Raw genomic sequence first — 17,778 nt, forward strand, 5'->3', positions numbered from 1 at the left:
ACCGCATTGTCCATACTCACCTCCCATTTACTTAAAGGAGACATATTATGGTGTTTTCCCAACAAGTAAACATAGTATTTGAGTTCCAGATATGTTTTTGAAGCTGTTTGCTGGAAATAGCTTTTAGGAAAAATAAACGTGTCTACCGCAGTTCAGCTCCAGGAGTACACCGTCGAGCTACCCCTGCCGGACTGCCGCCGAGCCCGGACACCTCGACGGCAAAAGTCCGGTGGGGGTAGCTCGGTGGCAGTCCGGCAGCTCAGCTCCGGGATAACAACCCCTTTCTCCTCCATGTCTTCTCCTCCGGACTGCTGCCGAAGCTTCGGATTGCACTCCCGGAGCTGAGCTGCCGGGCTGCCGCCGAGTTCCCCCCGCCGGAGCTGCTCGTCTGCTGGTCCACAAAATCCCCTTCCTATGTAGGAGGCGGAGCCGAAACTGACTCGCTCGTTTGTTAACTGTGGGCGGGGTACTTTAAAAAATGCATGTCTCACTCAAAAAATCATGTTCAGACTTATTTCAAAGTTTGCATGCGTGTTGGAGCACCAGACACTCAAAACCACACCCCAAATCCCAGGAAAAGTGTTGTTTTCATAATATGTCCCCGCTTAAATATTTCCCGCTTGACATATGTTGACTTAAACCATCCCGTCTTATAAATACACTAAAATCACATAGAAATGCAAGTGCTTAACTGTTGAAATAGTAAATTAATGTGCTCCAAGGAATAACCCAGTCATCGTTTTGTGGATATACATAACATATAATACGAGACAGAACTTCAACTGTTTCCTGCTTTTTATTCGGATTTCAAACAGGTTAGGTTTAGGTCTGCACCTAAACTCACGCTCACAGCATAACACATCAGGTCAACAGAATCGGTCAGTAACAACCTGGACTATAGCCACACATTGTACTGTACTGGACTAGCTCACCAAGCATCACAACAGGCCGTACCATCAGCAGGCTCCATATGTCCTTACTGAGACATTTGTGTTTGGGCTGTTCATCCATCATTAACAATTATTTTCAAAAGGGTGTGATTAAGCTTAATCTACATAAGGCTATGAAGAGCAATGTATTACAGGAATTGTATTTTCCTTTGCACGAAAACATACTTTTTTATTCGATTGATCATGGTTAGTGGTTACAAGTTAATTATTTTGCTCTATTGTCATAGTCGTGACATCCACGCAAAGATCAAAACATAGGTGTGTGTGCCCCACCGAATACTTTCCAAGATCTGTGCTTTCGAAAATATTAATAAATGTGTCAGTTCTCAACTAATCAAACACTACTGACTAGACACTAAAAAACATTTGGTAATCTTTCAGACAAAATGTCTCAGTCTTCATGGCAACGTTCATCAACAACCAGGGGTGGGCTGAGTACATCTGTCAGTGCGAGTTTCCTTCATGGTTCAGAGGAAGGGGGGTGTTGTGACACCGGGCTCATTTGTTTGTTTCGTACTGAGACTTGTTTCGTACCGTCAGACTGTTAGGGGGATAAATCAGAGACTCATTTCGAGCACCCCCTTGGTCCATCCAGGTACCCCCGGGACACTCGTACCACTTTGACAACCGCTGATGTATACAGAAGCTAGCAGACAAAATAAAAGTGTTCTATAGAGAGGTGGAGAGGCCCACTTCCCCAAGCTGATACTGGGTAGGAGACAAACTCTTCTCCTGCTGGCCTTTGAAGTTGAGCTTGTTGAACTCGCTGGTGATTTCTGAGAGGGTCTTGCCTTTTGTCTCAGGGAGAAAGAAGCCAACAAACATGGCAGATAACAGGCAGACCCCAGCGAACGGCACAAAGCAATACTGGCCCAGGGAACTCTGCGGTAGGACAGACAGAAGATAAGTATATGTGTGTATGCGTGTGTGTGTATATGTGTGTTGATGTGTTTGTATGTGTGTGTGTGTATGTATATGTTTGCATGTGTCTGTGTTTATGTGGGTATCTGTGTGTGTATCTGTGTTTATGTTTGTGTGTTCTGTGTGTATGCTTCTGTATATATGTATGAATGCGTGTGTGTGTATGGGCGTTTGTGTATATGTGTGTTTATGCGTGTGTGTATGGGCGTTTGTGTATGTTTTTATGTGTGTGTATGTTGGTGGGTGTATATGCGTATGGATATGTATGTTTATGTGTCTGTGTATATATGAGTGTATATGTGTGTGTATTTGTATACTTGTGTATTTGTGTGTATGAGTGTGTATGCGTGTGTTTATATTTGTGTGTGTGGGTGTGTGTGTGTGTGTGTTTATACGTGTGTATGTGTGTGTGTGTGTGTGTGTGTGTGTATGCGTGTGTAAGTGTGTGTATGCCAACGGACCGTACCACTAAGAAGGGGAAGAGCATCCCGACGATGAAGAGGTTGATCCACATCATGGAGCCGGCGATCATGTAGGCGGCAGGCCGGGCCGTCTGGCTGAAGAGCTCCGTTGGCAGCACCCCCGTCACCCCCGCTGGGGGGGCCACACACACACACACACACACATCAGCACCCCGTCACCCCCGCTGGGGGGGCCACACACACACACACACACATCAGCACCCCGTCACCCCCGCTGGGGGGGCCACACACATCAGCACCCCGTCACCCCCGCTGGGGGGGCCACACACACACACACACATCAGTACCCCGTCACCCCCGCTGGGGGGGCACACACATCAGCACCCCGTCACCCCCGCTGGGGGGCCACACACACACACACACACATCAGCACCCCGTCACCCCCACTGGGGGGGCCACACACACACACACACATCAGCACCCCGTCACCCCCACTGGGGGGCCACACACACACACATCAGCACCCCTAGACCCAGCGTGGTGGGCTGTACCAAGGTGACGCCATCGCAGATGTTTGCCGTCTTTGCTCTGAATGTGTGCTTGAGTCACACGTGAGCGGGTGTCTCTCATCACATCTTCAGGGGGACGTTTTAGTGGATTGTGCTAATCTATTTAGCAGCCTCTGACCCATTGGCTTTTGTGTTAACGTATCAATAGTTATTAGTTCGGTGAGTTTATCCCTTTGGGGCCGAATCATAATGAGTGACCCTAACTCTAATCTTAAAGAATTCAAATCATGTTCCTATTTAAATGCCAAAATATGATCCTAAAGAAATCCAATCCTGTTCATATTTTTATGCCACACGTTCTGATCAGACACGTTTTGTTACATTGCATTTATTATTCATTTTCTAAATGATTCTTATTCTTGGAGGTTCAGGGTGTATTAAAACAAGGTAAATGTGATGATATAGGTCAGTTGGAGAGGTGAGGGTGAATGTCATGGGATACGTTGGAAAAAGTTCCCAAAGCTACGAACAGCTCAAATGAGTAGTGAGTGTGGACCGACCTGGGCCCATGCCAAAGCTCAGTATGTAGGTGAAGATGCAGGTCATACTCAGGTAGGGCATCCAGGAGACCACATGCTATTGAGTTCAGACACAGGAATCACAGCTTTACAACATCGAATGAAGAACAACGCCTTTCAATGAACATAGGTATATCTATATCATATCCTGGATATCTTTGTTGCATAGGGGGAATGGGTTAACCTAGCGATTCTAAGTGCTTTGTGCTTTGTTCTTTAAACATCCTTACTGTACTGACAGCGATATATTGTTGTTTCTCCTTCTTCTGACAAATGTATTTATTGTAAGTCGCTTTGGATAAAGGCATCCGCTAGATGCCCTAAATGTTAAGATGAATATATAAAACAAAACAATTTGTTTTAGATTAATGTAAACTTTGTTTATGCTATAAACCTGATGTTTCAAATATTCCCTAAAGCAACCACACCAGGCACTTTGATGAAATACCTAGGAAACCAGAAAAATATGTTTTATGCCTTTAACATATAAAATGCTTTCTTCTGACAAATGTACTAATTGTAAATCGCTTTGGATAAAAGCGTAACGCCCTGATCTAAATGTCTAAATGTAAATGCCTATTCCCTGTCCATTACAATTTGTCCATCAAAAGAATCTTTGTAGCGCTAGAAATATCCCTGATGCTCTTGGATTACATTCATTACAAACCCAGAGAAAGGCATTCAGAGTTGTGTTGGTGGTTACCTCAAAGGACAGGGCGATGGTGAAGACCACCGCCCAGCAGCACATCAGGATGTAGCCCCCCATCAACATGAACCTGCGCCCTTTCAGCTCTATCAGAAGGTTCTGGAAGAAAATATCACAAATAACTATTGTTCTTTTGTTAGGATTGTATGTGACATGATCAACCTTTCACCTTTAGCAGGTACTAATCAAATAATTTAGCAGGTACAAATTATTAATATTATTAATATTCCATTATTCAGAATTGAGGGTTTAAGTTGAGATGGATAACGAGTCTAGCTCACTACTTCTCGTGTACCCATTGAAGAATACTGACACACACTATAGAGAGACACACTATACTGACACACACTATAGGGAAACACAAAAGCACTGACACACACTATAATGAAACACAACATACTGACACACACTATAGGGAAACACACTATACTGACACAGACTATAGTGAAATACACTATACTGACACACACAATAGGGAAACACACTATACTGACACACACTATAGTGAAATACACTATACTGACACACACTATAGTGAAATACACTATACTGACACACACTATAGTGAAATACACTATACTGAGACACACTATAGTGAAATACACTATACTGAGACACACTATAGGGAAACACACTATACTGACACACACTATAGTGAAACACACTATACTGACACACACTATAGGGAAACACACTATACTGACACACACTATAGTGAAACACACTATACTGTCACACACTATAGTGAAACACACAATACTGACACTACTGAACTACAGAATACTGACACACAGAATAAGGACACACACTATACTCACACATAGAATACACACACTATGCTGTGTCACACTATAATGTAACAAAGAATAATGACACACACTATAGTGTCACACAGACCACAAACACACACACTACACTCACACACAGAATAAGGACACACACTATAGTGTCACAATGAATAAGGACAAACACTATACTTACACACAGAATACAGGCAGAGAATTCACATGTGCCAGTACCAATGGTAATGTACTGGATCTTCTCTACGGAAATCCCAGCCTCTTTAAACACGTATGATGCATATAAATAGATCTGGAGGGACAATAGGACAAGTGTTCTGCAACGGTTCATGAGTTGTTCTGTGTGCTTCAGCTCAAATAACTCACCTCTTATAAGCTCAGCTGAGCATTTTCTACATAGCCCATGTTATGAGCCCTAATTCACTGCATCAATCCCATTGTACCATGCATAGAAATACACAGCGTTTTGTATTGGAAAGTACAATCCATTGCAAAAATAAAAACCTACAGGCTTGAGCAATAGGTCTAACTCCTCTGCTCAATGATAATATATCCTGAAAATATATAATATCAATTATATTATCCATTGTATGTGACTTTGGATAAAAGCATCTTAAAGCTGCTTGATATTATTATTTATAGATAGGCTACATGAGACACATTGCACGCATCAAAACACCGTGTCAAATATTGATGGTGAAATATCACATTTCTAACAGGCCTGGGCGTAGACAGGTCAACACGTCCCGGTCTCAAACATGATTGTGCACCTGATACCTGTGTATATATATCATGTACAGATGAATTATAGAAACAAACAACGCAGTGCCGACAACCTGCTGCCAGCACAGAGTCAGAGGAACCAGCCACCAAACCCCGGGGCTAAAATGATAATCTGATAGGTAATCCTCCACCAAGCTAGTCCCCTCAGATTACGTTTCTATCAAGACACGGCTGGCCCAGAAGGGCAGTAGCACAGCACAATACAAAATGGATAAAGCACCCAAAGAAAACAGCAAAATAATGGCAGTAGGTCGGATATTTGTTGCGTCCACGATCATTCTAACGATGGATTTTCAATCGTGAGAATGATCGTACGAGCATGGATCCATCGTTATCCGGAAACGGGGCCCTACTCAATTGACAAACGTTAACTCACTTGAAGGCGGGGAATTTTACAACTATTGGATCTGCCAAGCGCCACTCTGGATCTGCCATAACCAATCGCTAACATTTGGCTGGGAATCACGTTGCTCGCTGGCTGTAAACAAACCAATCACCGTGCGTGAAGACGTCCGTCAATGAGAGCTGAGTTTAACGTCATTGATCTCAGCCACTCCCTCTGGTCGCTGATTGGACGCAGACAATTTGTTGGTGTTTTACAATATGGGCAGAAAACATGAAGTTCTTTCTGCCCTGACCTAGGGCCCTAACCCTCTCTAGGGCCCTAACCCTCCCTAGGGCCCTAACCCTCCCTAGGGCCCTAACCCTCTTTAGGGCCCTAACCCTCCCTAGGGCCCCAACCGTCTCTAGGGCCCTAACCGTCTCTAGGGCCCTCACCCTCTCTCGGGCCCTAACCGTCTCTAGGGCCCTAACCGTCTCTAGGGCCCTAACCGTCTCTAGGGCCCTCACCCTCTCTCGGGCCCTAACCGTCTCTAGGGCCCTAACCCTCTCGGGCCCTAATCGTCTCTAGGGCCCTAACCATCTCTAGGGCCCTAACCCTCCCTAGGGCCCTAACCCTCTCTCGGGCCCTAATCGTCTCTAGGGCCCTAACCATCTCTAGGGCCCTAACCCTCCCTAGGGCCCTAACCGTCTCTAGGGCCCTAACCCTCTCTAGGGCCCTAACCCTCCCTAGGGCCCTAACCGTCTCTAGGGCCCTAACCGTCTCTAGGGCCCTAACCGTCTCTAGGGCCCACACCCTCTCTCGGGCCCTAACCGTCTCTAGGGCCCTCAACCTCTCTAGGGCCCTAACCGTCTCTAGGGCCCTAACCGTCTCGAGGGCCCTCAACCTCTCTAGGGCCCTCACCCTCTCTAGGGCCCTAACTGTCTCTAGGGCCCTAACCATCTCTAGGGCCCTAACCCGCCCTAGGGCCCTAACTGTCTCTAGGGCCCTAACCATCTCTAGGGCCCTCACCCTCCCTAGGACTCACCCTCCCTAGGGCCCTAACCGTCTCCAGGGCCCTAACCCTCTCTAGGGCCCTCACCCTCTCTAGGGCCCTCACCGTCTCTAGGGCCCTTGCCGTCTCTAGGGCCCTAACCCTCTCTAGGGCCCTAACCGTAGCTAAGGCCTTAACCATCTCCAGGGCCCTAACCCTCTCTAGGGCCCTCACCCTCTCTAGGGCCCTAACCCTCTCTAGGGCCCTCAACCTCTCCAGGGCCCTCACCCTCTCTAGGGCCCTAACTGTCTCTAGGGCCCTAACCATCTCTAGGGCCCTAACCCTCTCTAGGGCCCTAATCATCTCTAGGGCCCTAACCGTCTCTAGGGCCCTCACCCTCCCTAGGGCCCTAACCGTCTCTAGGGCCCTAACCGTCTCTAGGGCCCTAACCCTCTCGAGGGCCCTCACCCTCTGTCCCCCCTCCCCCCTCACCGAGTCGTTGCCACACAGCTGCATGGCGCTGCTGATGACTATGACGGAGAGCAGCTGCCAGCGATGGGCGCGGTCGGCCAGCAGCTCCCAGGGCCTGCTGGGCCGCACCCCGCTGCTCTGGGCCTGCTCCTGCAGCATCTCGTCCAGCTCGCCCGCCTGCACCTCACAGCCCCGCAGCCGCCTCAGGGCTGGGGGCAGAGACACACACATAGAGCATAACACACACAGGGCGGGCAGAGACACACACACATAGAGCATAACACACACAGGGCCTGGACCTAGGCCCCGTTTCCCGAAAGCATCGTTAGCCTAAGTGGATCATGAATTGCGTCGTACGAGCATCGTACAGTTTTCACACCGTTTCCCGAAAGCATCGTTGGTAACGAATGTCGTAAAAACGCTCGTAGCTAACGAGGACTCCAGGGGTACTTGTAGGATGCTAAGATCATCGTTAGCCTACTATAGCCTCAGTGGCGTCACCAGCGGACATTCCGTGCATTGGATACGTTTTATTAAAACACATCCAATACCACGGAATGCCCAGCTGGCGCAATTTCGCAACCAAAAACAGTGGTTACCGCCGATATATTACTCATAGACTACTGTTAGATTTCAACATCAAAGATAGAGACATATTAGAAGTCAACAACAACATAATTTATTGCAGCAATTAAAAATTCCAAAAATACATGCGCAGCCAAAATGTACCCATCAAACGCCACGTCACAAGGCACATAATAAAATCAAATGATTCCATTGCTCTTGTGTGGGAGGTCGCTTTCGAGCTGCACTTGCTGTCTCCCTCTGATTTTAATTCAACCATCGTGGTTAAAATGTCCTCATATTGATCAATGACAGAAGACATAGGCTACTGTAGACATGCAACATGCTGAGACCAGCGGGTGTCGGAGAATTTTTGCAGGCGTTTTTTGTTGCGATTGTTTGCATTAAGCACTATAGGCTCTTCGTTGAGGCTCGGATGCAGTTCACTATTTATTGGACCGTGTCTAGACAGTAACGAACATCCCTGACCACAGTTAATCGCGTTTGTAGTCTACGCTCAGACGTGAACTCATTATTGCATGCGGGTGTCTTCATTCATAAAAAATGTAACATTCGGGAGTATGCAATAATGCAAATTATTCTAAAGAGGTCAGAGACTCCGTGCGCAGCCCCGCCTTCTCCAGTGAACCAAGAAAGCCTGTGCCGTGACGAAAGGGGGATTTGACCCCCTCGGTTTTACAAAGGAAACTTGAGATAAGAAGGTAAAATCGCTGAGCGTGCCAAGCTGCGACCAAACCGGCTTGGCAGTGTAAAAAGACCATCCCGCCCAACAATTTGGGCAGGATCTAGAACAAGCTCTCCTAATCGGGTCAGCAATAGCCGTGTGTTAATGCCTAGCCTCTGTGTTTGAATTATGGAGCGTTGCATTTTTTATGTCTACAAACATTCTAGAGAGTGCGCGCCAGTCAATGAAACCTTAGGCGGAATCAGATAAAGTCGGCTCTCTTTGCTGCGCGAAGCACGTTTCAGAAATCAGCACATTAAGATAAATGTAGTTGTCACACAAGCTATTTTTGATTTTTGTTAATATGGAATTATTTCAGGGGGGAAAATGCTGTGAAAAAATTTACGCACACTGCATTCAGGATTAGGACTGATACATATGTCGGCCTAGGCCTAATCAATTGTGTTTTAATATCTTTAGCATTCATATTATTGCAGTCTATTCTTTTCGTAGGCTACTCTGCTGTTGGCCTTGATGGGGAGATATTTTTACGCTTTTTAACCCAGGAAGGTAGACGTTCGGGGGCCCGAAAGCCATCCGTAGGCTGTTGCGCAGGCCGCTGAGACCTCCGTAGGCCACCGGAGTAATCAGGTGTCTGAAAGCGCCGCTGGGGGCCTGCCGAGGGGCCCCCAGGCCTGCTAGGAGCGGACACACTCCTATTCAGACCGGACAGCTGCTGCCTGGTCTGCCTAGCTCGGGCAGCCCCCTCCAGTGCTTCCAGGGCAGTTGACCCAAAAAGCTCCCCTGGTTCCACCGGCACCGCAAAGAGGACCCTCCTACACGTCTCTGTCAGGGGCGACTGCGCAAGCCACACCTGGCGGCGAGTCTGTACGAGGGTGGACATAGTGCGCCCTAACTCCCTCGACATGAGGGCAAAACCCTGCAATGAGGCGTCACTCAGACTCTGCAGCGACGGCTCGACCTGGGCATGCTGCAGAGAGGTGGAAAGACCCAGCAACAGGTGGGAAAGGGAGTTCCCAATACGACCCATGCGCCCGCTGCATCGTAGACTTTTGACAGGTCGTCTGTGACCCTGCACTGTGGCCGAGGACACCTGGCATTTGGCCTCAGAGCCTCATCAGGGGCCAGAATTAGGGAGGCGATGGCAGGCTCGACTGATGCCACTGAGGCTATAGTAGGCTAACGATGATCTTAGCATCCTACGGGTACCCCTGGAGTCCTCGTTAGCTATGAGCGTATTCACGACGTTCGTTACCAACGATGCTTTCGGGAAACGGGGCCCTGGTGACAGTTAGGGGAGCCAAGGGGAGCCACATCTGATATATAAATAAATATAAATGTCCACGGGTGTGTGTGTATGTCTCTCTCTCTCTCTCTCTCTCTCTCTCTCTCACTCTCTCACTCTCTATATGCTACCCTAAAAAAAAGAAATGATATATAACAGAAATGAAAGAAAACAGCATGGCATGCGCCACATTCACAGCGCTTGCAACATATATTTGTCCATATATATCCATGTTTATATCCATATGTGTGCTACCTTTGATGCAGGCCTCCTTGTCGCCCCGGTCGATGAGCAGGTACCTGGGGCTCTCGGGGAACCAGGGCAGGGTGAGCAGCTGGATGAAGCCAGGAATGGCGTTACTCGCAAGGAGGTAGTGCCAGTATGGTTCACTGCCTAAGATCTCCCTGCCAAGGAAACAATTGGAGACCAAGACCAATGAAACATGTCGCAAACACTGCTTATGGCAATGATTTTGTGTGTGTGAGTGTGTTTATACATACATATTTCATTCAATTTGAAAAATTATGATATCATGATACCATAATTAATATCTGTGATTTATCAGATTATACAAATATAAATCACAATATCAAGCACCAAAATGATGATATTTAAATTTAAAAGACATTCCAGATTAGTAAAGGATTGAAAAAAACGAATACCCTGGTAGAAAAATGCTTAAGTACTCCGATGTTTGTCAATAGGTTGCTCTCTGTCCTACGGTTTACGGTCACCACTAATTAAAATAGTTTAATATCTTTCCAATGAGGGTTTATTCATGTTTAGGTGAATAAGTCCCAGCACGACCATGGCAGTAATAGCTGCCCTTTGGCCCTGACATTGGTTTGCATTTCAAACCCTTCCATTCCAGAGGTGACAGCCGACAAATAGCTGTATAAACTAATATGTGTGATGGCCGTGAGGATGCCACATTTGGTCCGCAAAGGCTCACTTAGTTCACATACAGCGACAATAAATGACAAGCCATCCTCTGAACATGCCTAGGCTGAACATGCGACAGCATGATGCCCCACGAGTGTACGCTGAGGGATGATATTTGTCTGCATTGCATATGGCCTCTATCCTGAGCCAGAGAATGACGCTCTCTGTGTGGAGATTATTACCAACCCACTTGGTGACGTGGAAACCTTCCAGAAGCTGCGGGAGGAGCGACCGCCCATGTGAGCCCGTGCTCATGAGTAAGCGCACAGGGTGTGGTGGAGCGTAGACCCCGGGGGGCTCCGGTGCACCAACATGTCGAGCGAGAACGTCTTCACTGAGGCTGGCCCCCACCTGGAGTGTTGAGCCCCACCATGAATCGAGGATACGGAAGGGGTAGCCAGGCTAGCTTCATCAAACTTGAGGTCAGATGCCACTTCTCTGCTGGTGTAGGACATCTTCAGAAAAACTGCCCTCTACTTGACAGCGAAAGCAATGGCCCCAGAGGACCATTCCAGCGACGCTAGGGAGGATAAGTACGAATAAGAAATGTACAGTTGTACAATTACGAACTCTGTTATTGCTGTAAGCGCTCTGAGGAGCGTTCTGCTCCTCTCTAACAGAGGCTGTTCCAATTAGTGTAAGACCTCATTGCCACCATCCGAAGTGGAGGTTCTGCTAGGCATCCTCCGGGGACTGTAGCCGCTCTCTGGGAAGTGGCCCTCCCCGTCCAGATTGGCAACAACGGTAAACGGGAAGTTTGTGATTGCTGCTAAAAAGCCTACTCCAGTGGAGCTATGCAACCAAGCATAGCACTACAGGCCTGACACCCAACATGACCATTGATCTGGTTACGGGTTTTCCAACAAAGAACAGTGAAGCCAGGACACCTCCTCTCCATGTCATAAAGCCAAGAGAAGGACTGGACCTTTCCCAGTGAAGCTCTGGGACAGTCTGTGGAAGGAGCTAAAACCCAGTATGACAAGAACATCTGCAGTATGCAGCACGAGGTCGGTGACACAGTTTGGCCCCTGGTGAAAGGCATTCAGAAAGTGAAATACAAGGTACAGAAATTCCTTCCTGCTTATGAGGGCCCATATTTATTGGTGGGTGACGTCCTAGATGATTTAGTCTAGCTACTCCAGGGAGGACCAAGAGTGAAAGTGAAGGTGGTCCACAAGCTGAAGCCTTATCACTCACAGGTACCGTTGGACGTTGTTCCCCCTGTTTTGTGGAGGGATGGGCCCCAGTGGAGGTGTCGCCACCCCTTCTGAATCCAGACCCTCTTGACGTTGGCCTCCTCAACTTGTGGGTCATCTCCTCAGGGACTGACAGCCTTGTTCAAGGCCCGATTTCGGAAGCTGCATCCCCTGAGGTGGGGTTAGAACCAGGAAGGCAGTCCCAGTGGGCCCCACAAAGGGAGTGTTGGGCGCAAAGATCCTGGACTTGTTGGACTTCCATCGGGTAAATCAGCACCCTGAAGCCGGTCCAGAAGGAACCGGAGGCCTCCTGATATGCTTGGTGAATGGTGTTGTTATTGAACCAGAGGATGGATCACTGCGTTCTTGGTATAATATGGACTACAAAAACAAAAAGTGTTCCTGTGTCCTGCATCTTTTGTTCATGTGTTCTCAGATCAATGTGAATAACACCCTTTGCATTATCATCTACTCAATTCAAAATGATATATTTGTAAAAGAAAGGAAAGACGGAAAGCATTTGACATTGATTGACCAGAGAGAAGTTAAAGCCAAGTGCCATGTATACAATGTATTTCACTGTTATTTTGAGTTTTTCACTCATTCTACTAAAGTCTTCTTATTGCATATGGTACCCTTAGACCCGTGTCCTATAGCTTGTTATGAATGTTTTTCGCTTTTAAGCCGGGAATCTCACACTCAAGTAGGGGATCAGATCATGTGCCAGTGTTCTTTCTGAGGGCGTGTATTGTTTTTGTATGCTGGAGTAATGTTAAGGTTCAAAGGTAAGGTGCTACTTTAGGAGAAAGGTTACGGGAGGGCAGTTGATTCGTAGAAAGGCAGGACATGTGAGGCGGAAGAATATAAGGTTATATTAGTAAGCATGGACAGGAGTGAAAGGTTTAGCCACTGTCAGGAAAAGTATTGAAGTTGGGGGTTTTTGTCGCATCAGCGAAATTCTGGAAGAAATGATTATGCCTTACATCGGGAGCCTGTATCATTTGTGTGGTCAAAGGAATACAGTTAAAGTTGTTGTAAAAAGCACAAGCTAAATACAGATATCATGATTACAGTTTAGTTATTTCCCCACAAGAGAGAAACAGAGCATCAATCAAACATCCAAAACGCCAAGTGGAAGTTCAAGCCTGCGTTGAATAGTCTTTTTTGCTTCGGAAGGTTACTAGAGGTTACTAATTGAGTGAAATGACCTGAAAGTAAGTGGCAGCCATGATAACAGCTAGCCTGGCTATACCTATGCTGCACTCCCTATCATACTACAATCTGGAAATAGTCATCCATGCTTTCATAACATCACGGCTGGATTACTGTAACTCCCTCTACCTTGGTCTCCCTCAGTCCCTCATATCACGCCTCCAAATAGTCCAAAATGCAGAAGCAAGACTGTTGACTGGGTCAAAAAAGTGGGAGCATATCACTCCCGTTCTTGCTTCCCTTCACTGGCTGCCAGTACAACAAAGGATCATTTTTAAGACTGTTCTTATGGTGTTCAAAGCCATCAATGGTCAGGCCCCATCTTATATATCAGACCTTTTACACCCCCCCTCAGCCACTAGGTCCCTTAGATCCTCTAATAAGGGTCTTCTACACATCCCCCGCTCCATACTGCAACAAAAAGGTGACCGGGCCTTCGCTGTAGCTGCTTCACGTGATGCCCCCTCCATTTATGCCTTTAAATCAAGGCTCAAAACCCATCTGTACAACCTTGCCTTCCCTCCGCATTAACTATCTGACCTCTGCACTACTGCCTTTGTTGTGTGTGGATGTCCGGTTTCATGTCTTTTATTTGTATTTTATTCTAATGTTATTTTGCCTTCATCTTTGCCTGCTGAATGCACTATGTACAGCACTTTGGTCAGTGCAGACTGTTTTAAATGTGCTTTTATAAATACATTTTACTTACATTTGTAGCGCCCAATAAACGTCTCTGGGCAATCTAAAACCACGCCTCTAATACGAAAAAATGATAATGAAAATGAAGACCTCTTCTCAATGTAGATTTAGATGATGTCTGGCGTTAGCCAGGCTAGATAACAGCTGTTAGAATTCTTTAAATGCTAAGGAAAGGTGCTTCAAGGATCCCTTCCTTTAGCATAGGGATCTACTCTGTTGTTACTGTCGGATACTCCAATTAAATGACTTCTTGATGACCTCATGACCTTGATGGGAAACGTCATGAGGTCAAGGAAAGATGTGAATGAGAAGTCATAAGGACGTATCCGAGATACTTTGCCCTGTGCGTTCTTACTGTGTTGTTTCATGCAGGCTGTATAAACTTGGATAACCCGGTGAAAAATGCTGCCTCAGTACAAAAGTTCAAATTCACAAAAAATAATAATCATAAAAGCTCCCAGTCACCAAAGGGAAACAAGGGAAATAGTTGTCACATCGATAATGGTTGCTAACGGTGAACCTATCCACTCATATTTATGACATAGAAGCCAATTCCTAGGATTGTAGAAAATAATTGTCGGTCACAATTGTTTCTGTGAACAGCTGAATGGTGCAGCGCTTAAAGTGTCCCTGCTGCAAGGAATTGTGGGATGTAATTTCTCCTTTTCTTTGGTAAAGGATAGTCCAGTGTGCCCTATCTTGACTTATAATTGTTAGTCATAGTTTCATTCTCAGTAGTTTACCGGTGTTTGAACCACTTCTTAAACAAATCCTTGGTTTGAGGGCCCATGATGGCCACTTAAAAAGCCCTTTGTCTAACACCTGCTGACATACATATCATCTGTTTGAAATGTATATGTGCTGATTATATCTGGTCTACCAACCTGAGCCCCACCACCTGCCCCAGCACCACCCCGAAAGCCGTGAAGACGGCACAGGACAGCGACACCGCCCCCCGGAGGTGCTTGGGAGCACTCTCCCCAAAGTACATGGGCTGCACGTTCATGCTGATACCTGCAGAGGGAGGGTTGCCCATTTGAGTGTGAGTAAAATGACAGGTACAGTTATTGTTTGTAAAAATTAAAATTCTTATTGGGAACTGAATCAAGCTTCAATTCAAAACATTTCACAATAGTATTATGTTAAAAAATATTACATGTGCATTGTTTTTGAGGCTTTCCTCAATCTCAAAGACTGAACTCTATTTAATCATTGAGATGTGTGATGAAGGTATAAAACATGATGTGAACTTTGACCTTTGGACATACCAGCGTTTATTCCAACCAGAACACGTGAAATGATGATCATCTCAAAGGACCTGGCGGCTCGGCTTGTCAGAGCCAGCAGGGCTGCTGACATCAAGAACACGTTGTTCAGCAGCATGCACTTCTTCCTTAGGGATGGACAGGGGAACACCACAGGAGAACACCACAGATGACTCAGTGCTTTAATACCTCATGAGTATAGTATGGTTAGATATGGAACAAAGATTCTGCAGGACAGATATAGGGCTCATGTTTCTTGTCAGATGAGTATTAGTATTAGTGTACTAACTGATGTCCCCGAACCTTAACTTATAATGTACAGTATCTTGAGGTAACTGCTGACTGTAACCTCTTGTGTTTTGAGGTGGTATTGATGAGGTGTATTTTTAAGTCCTGGCATCCATGCATCAGAAAATTTAGAAAATTATCGTTTTGAATTCATAATTATTTATTTAAAGGTGCCATGGCATGAAAATCACACGTTACACACTGCCTATCGTCCCCCAGGGGCTAAAACTTGCGTTTGGTGTAAAACGAGCACTAGGTATCCTGCTCGCCTTTGAAAAAGTGGAAGCTCAGGCGCGCTGATTTGGAATATGGCCCCATATGTCATCATAAGGGGCCAAGTTACCTCCCCTTCCTCTGCCTTGCCCGCCCAGAGAATTTGGCCTGCCAATGAGACAATGAGCTACGACCGTGCGAGCGCCACATGTGTGTGTGTGTGTGTGTGTGTGTGTGTGATTGCACACACTGTAACGTAAGTGTTGTACACTTCTTTGTTATTTGGATAACCGTTCTGCTGTTGGTGTTATGGCACATAACACGTCGGACTCTCGTCTCTGGTATTTCCACAACAAGACTGTAGTTGGGGTCATCTCAGCCATGGTTGAGAAGGAATTGGGGGAAAGGAATTTTGGCTTAAAGTACATGAACTGCGACATGCTGCCCCACCGCCCGCTGCCACGAGGCACCACCGTCCAGCAGCAGGCAGCGGGCAGCGGGCAGCTGGCAGTGCGCGGTTCAGTCTACTTCAGATTGATGTGGAAGTGGAACAACCAGAGACTTCAGAGAACCCGACGCAGTCGTTTGTGATTCATAATATCGTCTGGAGGCACACACAGCTTTTTGCCGTGATAATATGTATTATATGATATAGAGATCTATGTATTATACGATATTATCAAGATATAGATCTCAAGGACTGTAAAGCAAGTGTTGTACACTTCCTTGTTATTTGGATAACTGTTCTGCTGTTGGTGTTATGGCGCATAACACGTCGGACTCTCGTCTCTGGTATTTCCCCAACAAGACTCGTAGTGGGGGTTATCTCAGCCATGGTTGAGAAGGAATTGGGAGAAAAGAACTTTGAACTTCAGGAAGTCAAAGCTGACTTCCTGAAGTAGATGAACCACGACATGGAGGAGAAAGGGATTGTTGCCCGCGATTGTCTCCCGCTTCCCGCTGCCCACTGCCGAGGGACCACCGCCTTGGCGGTGATCCCTCGGCAGTGGGCAGTGGGAAGCGGAGACAATCGCGGTCAACAATCGCTGGCAACAATCGCTTTCTCCTCCATGTGGTGGTTCAGTCTACTTCAGATTGATATGGACGTGGAAGAACCAGAGATTCATAATATCGTCTGGAGGCGGACACAGCTTTTGGCCGTGATAATATATATTATATGATATAGATATCTATAATAATATGATATTATTTAGATATAGAGTTCCTGGACTCCCGCTGGAGCACCCGGGTTCTAGAATATTTACAGAACACGGCAAAAGGCTGTGTGTGCCTCGCCATTGCGATACATCCACTGTAAACAGAGCGCATGGTACCGTGGCCGAAAGCTGCTCAGGGCCACTCCTTGACCAGCCTCTCTCCTCCTCATTTGCATTAAAGCTACAGACAACGAAACGGCGCATTTGGGGAAGCTTAATGTGCAACTGGCTCGTAGTGTCTGTAATTCTGCACCACAGCTGAATTTCGGGAACTCATATACTGTGTTAGGGTTACTAATATCCAGTGGCGGCGCCAGAAATAATTTGTTGCAGTTGCTTAACAGTTGCTGTATGAATTCAAGAGGTTGCTGGTCAAAAAAAAAAACCTTGATCAAAACACCTGAATTTGGCAGAGGCACGGCCGGGAAGACATTTTCGGAACGGGTTGGGGTGGTTGCGGTCCCGTACGAGGCAAGTTTACAGTACAGTAACAACACAGACTAATCGCACCACTGTGATTGAGTGTGATCGTATCATTTGACAGTTCAACGTGCGCCATCTTTCTCCCTCTCCCTCACACACGCACAGACATAAAGACGTAAAGACATAGAACAATATAGAGGAAGATCTTTAAGAAGGCCAACATGAAAATAGCCCAGCGGCATGTACACATTCACTGCTAGTCCAGGTGGCACTGCGGCCACACGACATATAACAAACAACATAGTTCTCTCAATC

At 46.5% G+C, this 17,778-nt stretch overlaps 1 protein-coding gene across 2 annotated transcripts in view; it reads right to left on the reverse strand.

The window, feature by feature from the left end:
- Positions 1–1,491: 1,491 nt before the first annotated feature.
- Positions 1,492–17,778, reverse strand: part of slc2a11a (solute carrier family 2 member 11a) — an 18,452-nt gene continuing 2,165 nt past the window's right edge. The window contains exons 4-12 of one of the 2 annotated variants that reach the window (XM_060062748.1): positions 15,326–15,450; positions 14,942–15,071; positions 10,264–10,412; positions 7,475–7,662; positions 5,068–5,178; positions 4,084–4,185; positions 3,363–3,438; positions 2,338–2,465; positions 1,492–1,832 (exon numbers count right to left, since the gene is read on the reverse strand). In XM_060062748.1, the coding sequence (XP_059918731.1) occupies positions 1,620–1,832; positions 2,338–2,465; positions 3,363–3,438; positions 4,084–4,185; positions 5,068–5,178; positions 7,475–7,662; positions 10,264–10,412; positions 14,942–15,071; positions 15,326–15,450 (1,222 nt within the window). In that variant the 3' untranslated portion in view covers positions 1,492–1,619. The remainder of the gene's footprint in view (positions 1,833–2,337; positions 2,466–3,362; positions 3,439–4,083; positions 4,186–5,067; positions 5,179–7,474; positions 7,663–10,263; positions 10,413–14,941; positions 15,072–15,325; positions 15,451–17,778) is intronic. The other variant, XM_060062755.1, reaches the window with a different exon arrangement.

Source organism: Gadus macrocephalus, chromosome 1, assembly GCF_031168955.1.
Source record: "Gadus macrocephalus chromosome 1, ASM3116895v1".
Taxonomy (NCBI): Eukaryota; Metazoa; Chordata; class Actinopteri; order Gadiformes; family Gadidae; genus Gadus; species Gadus macrocephalus.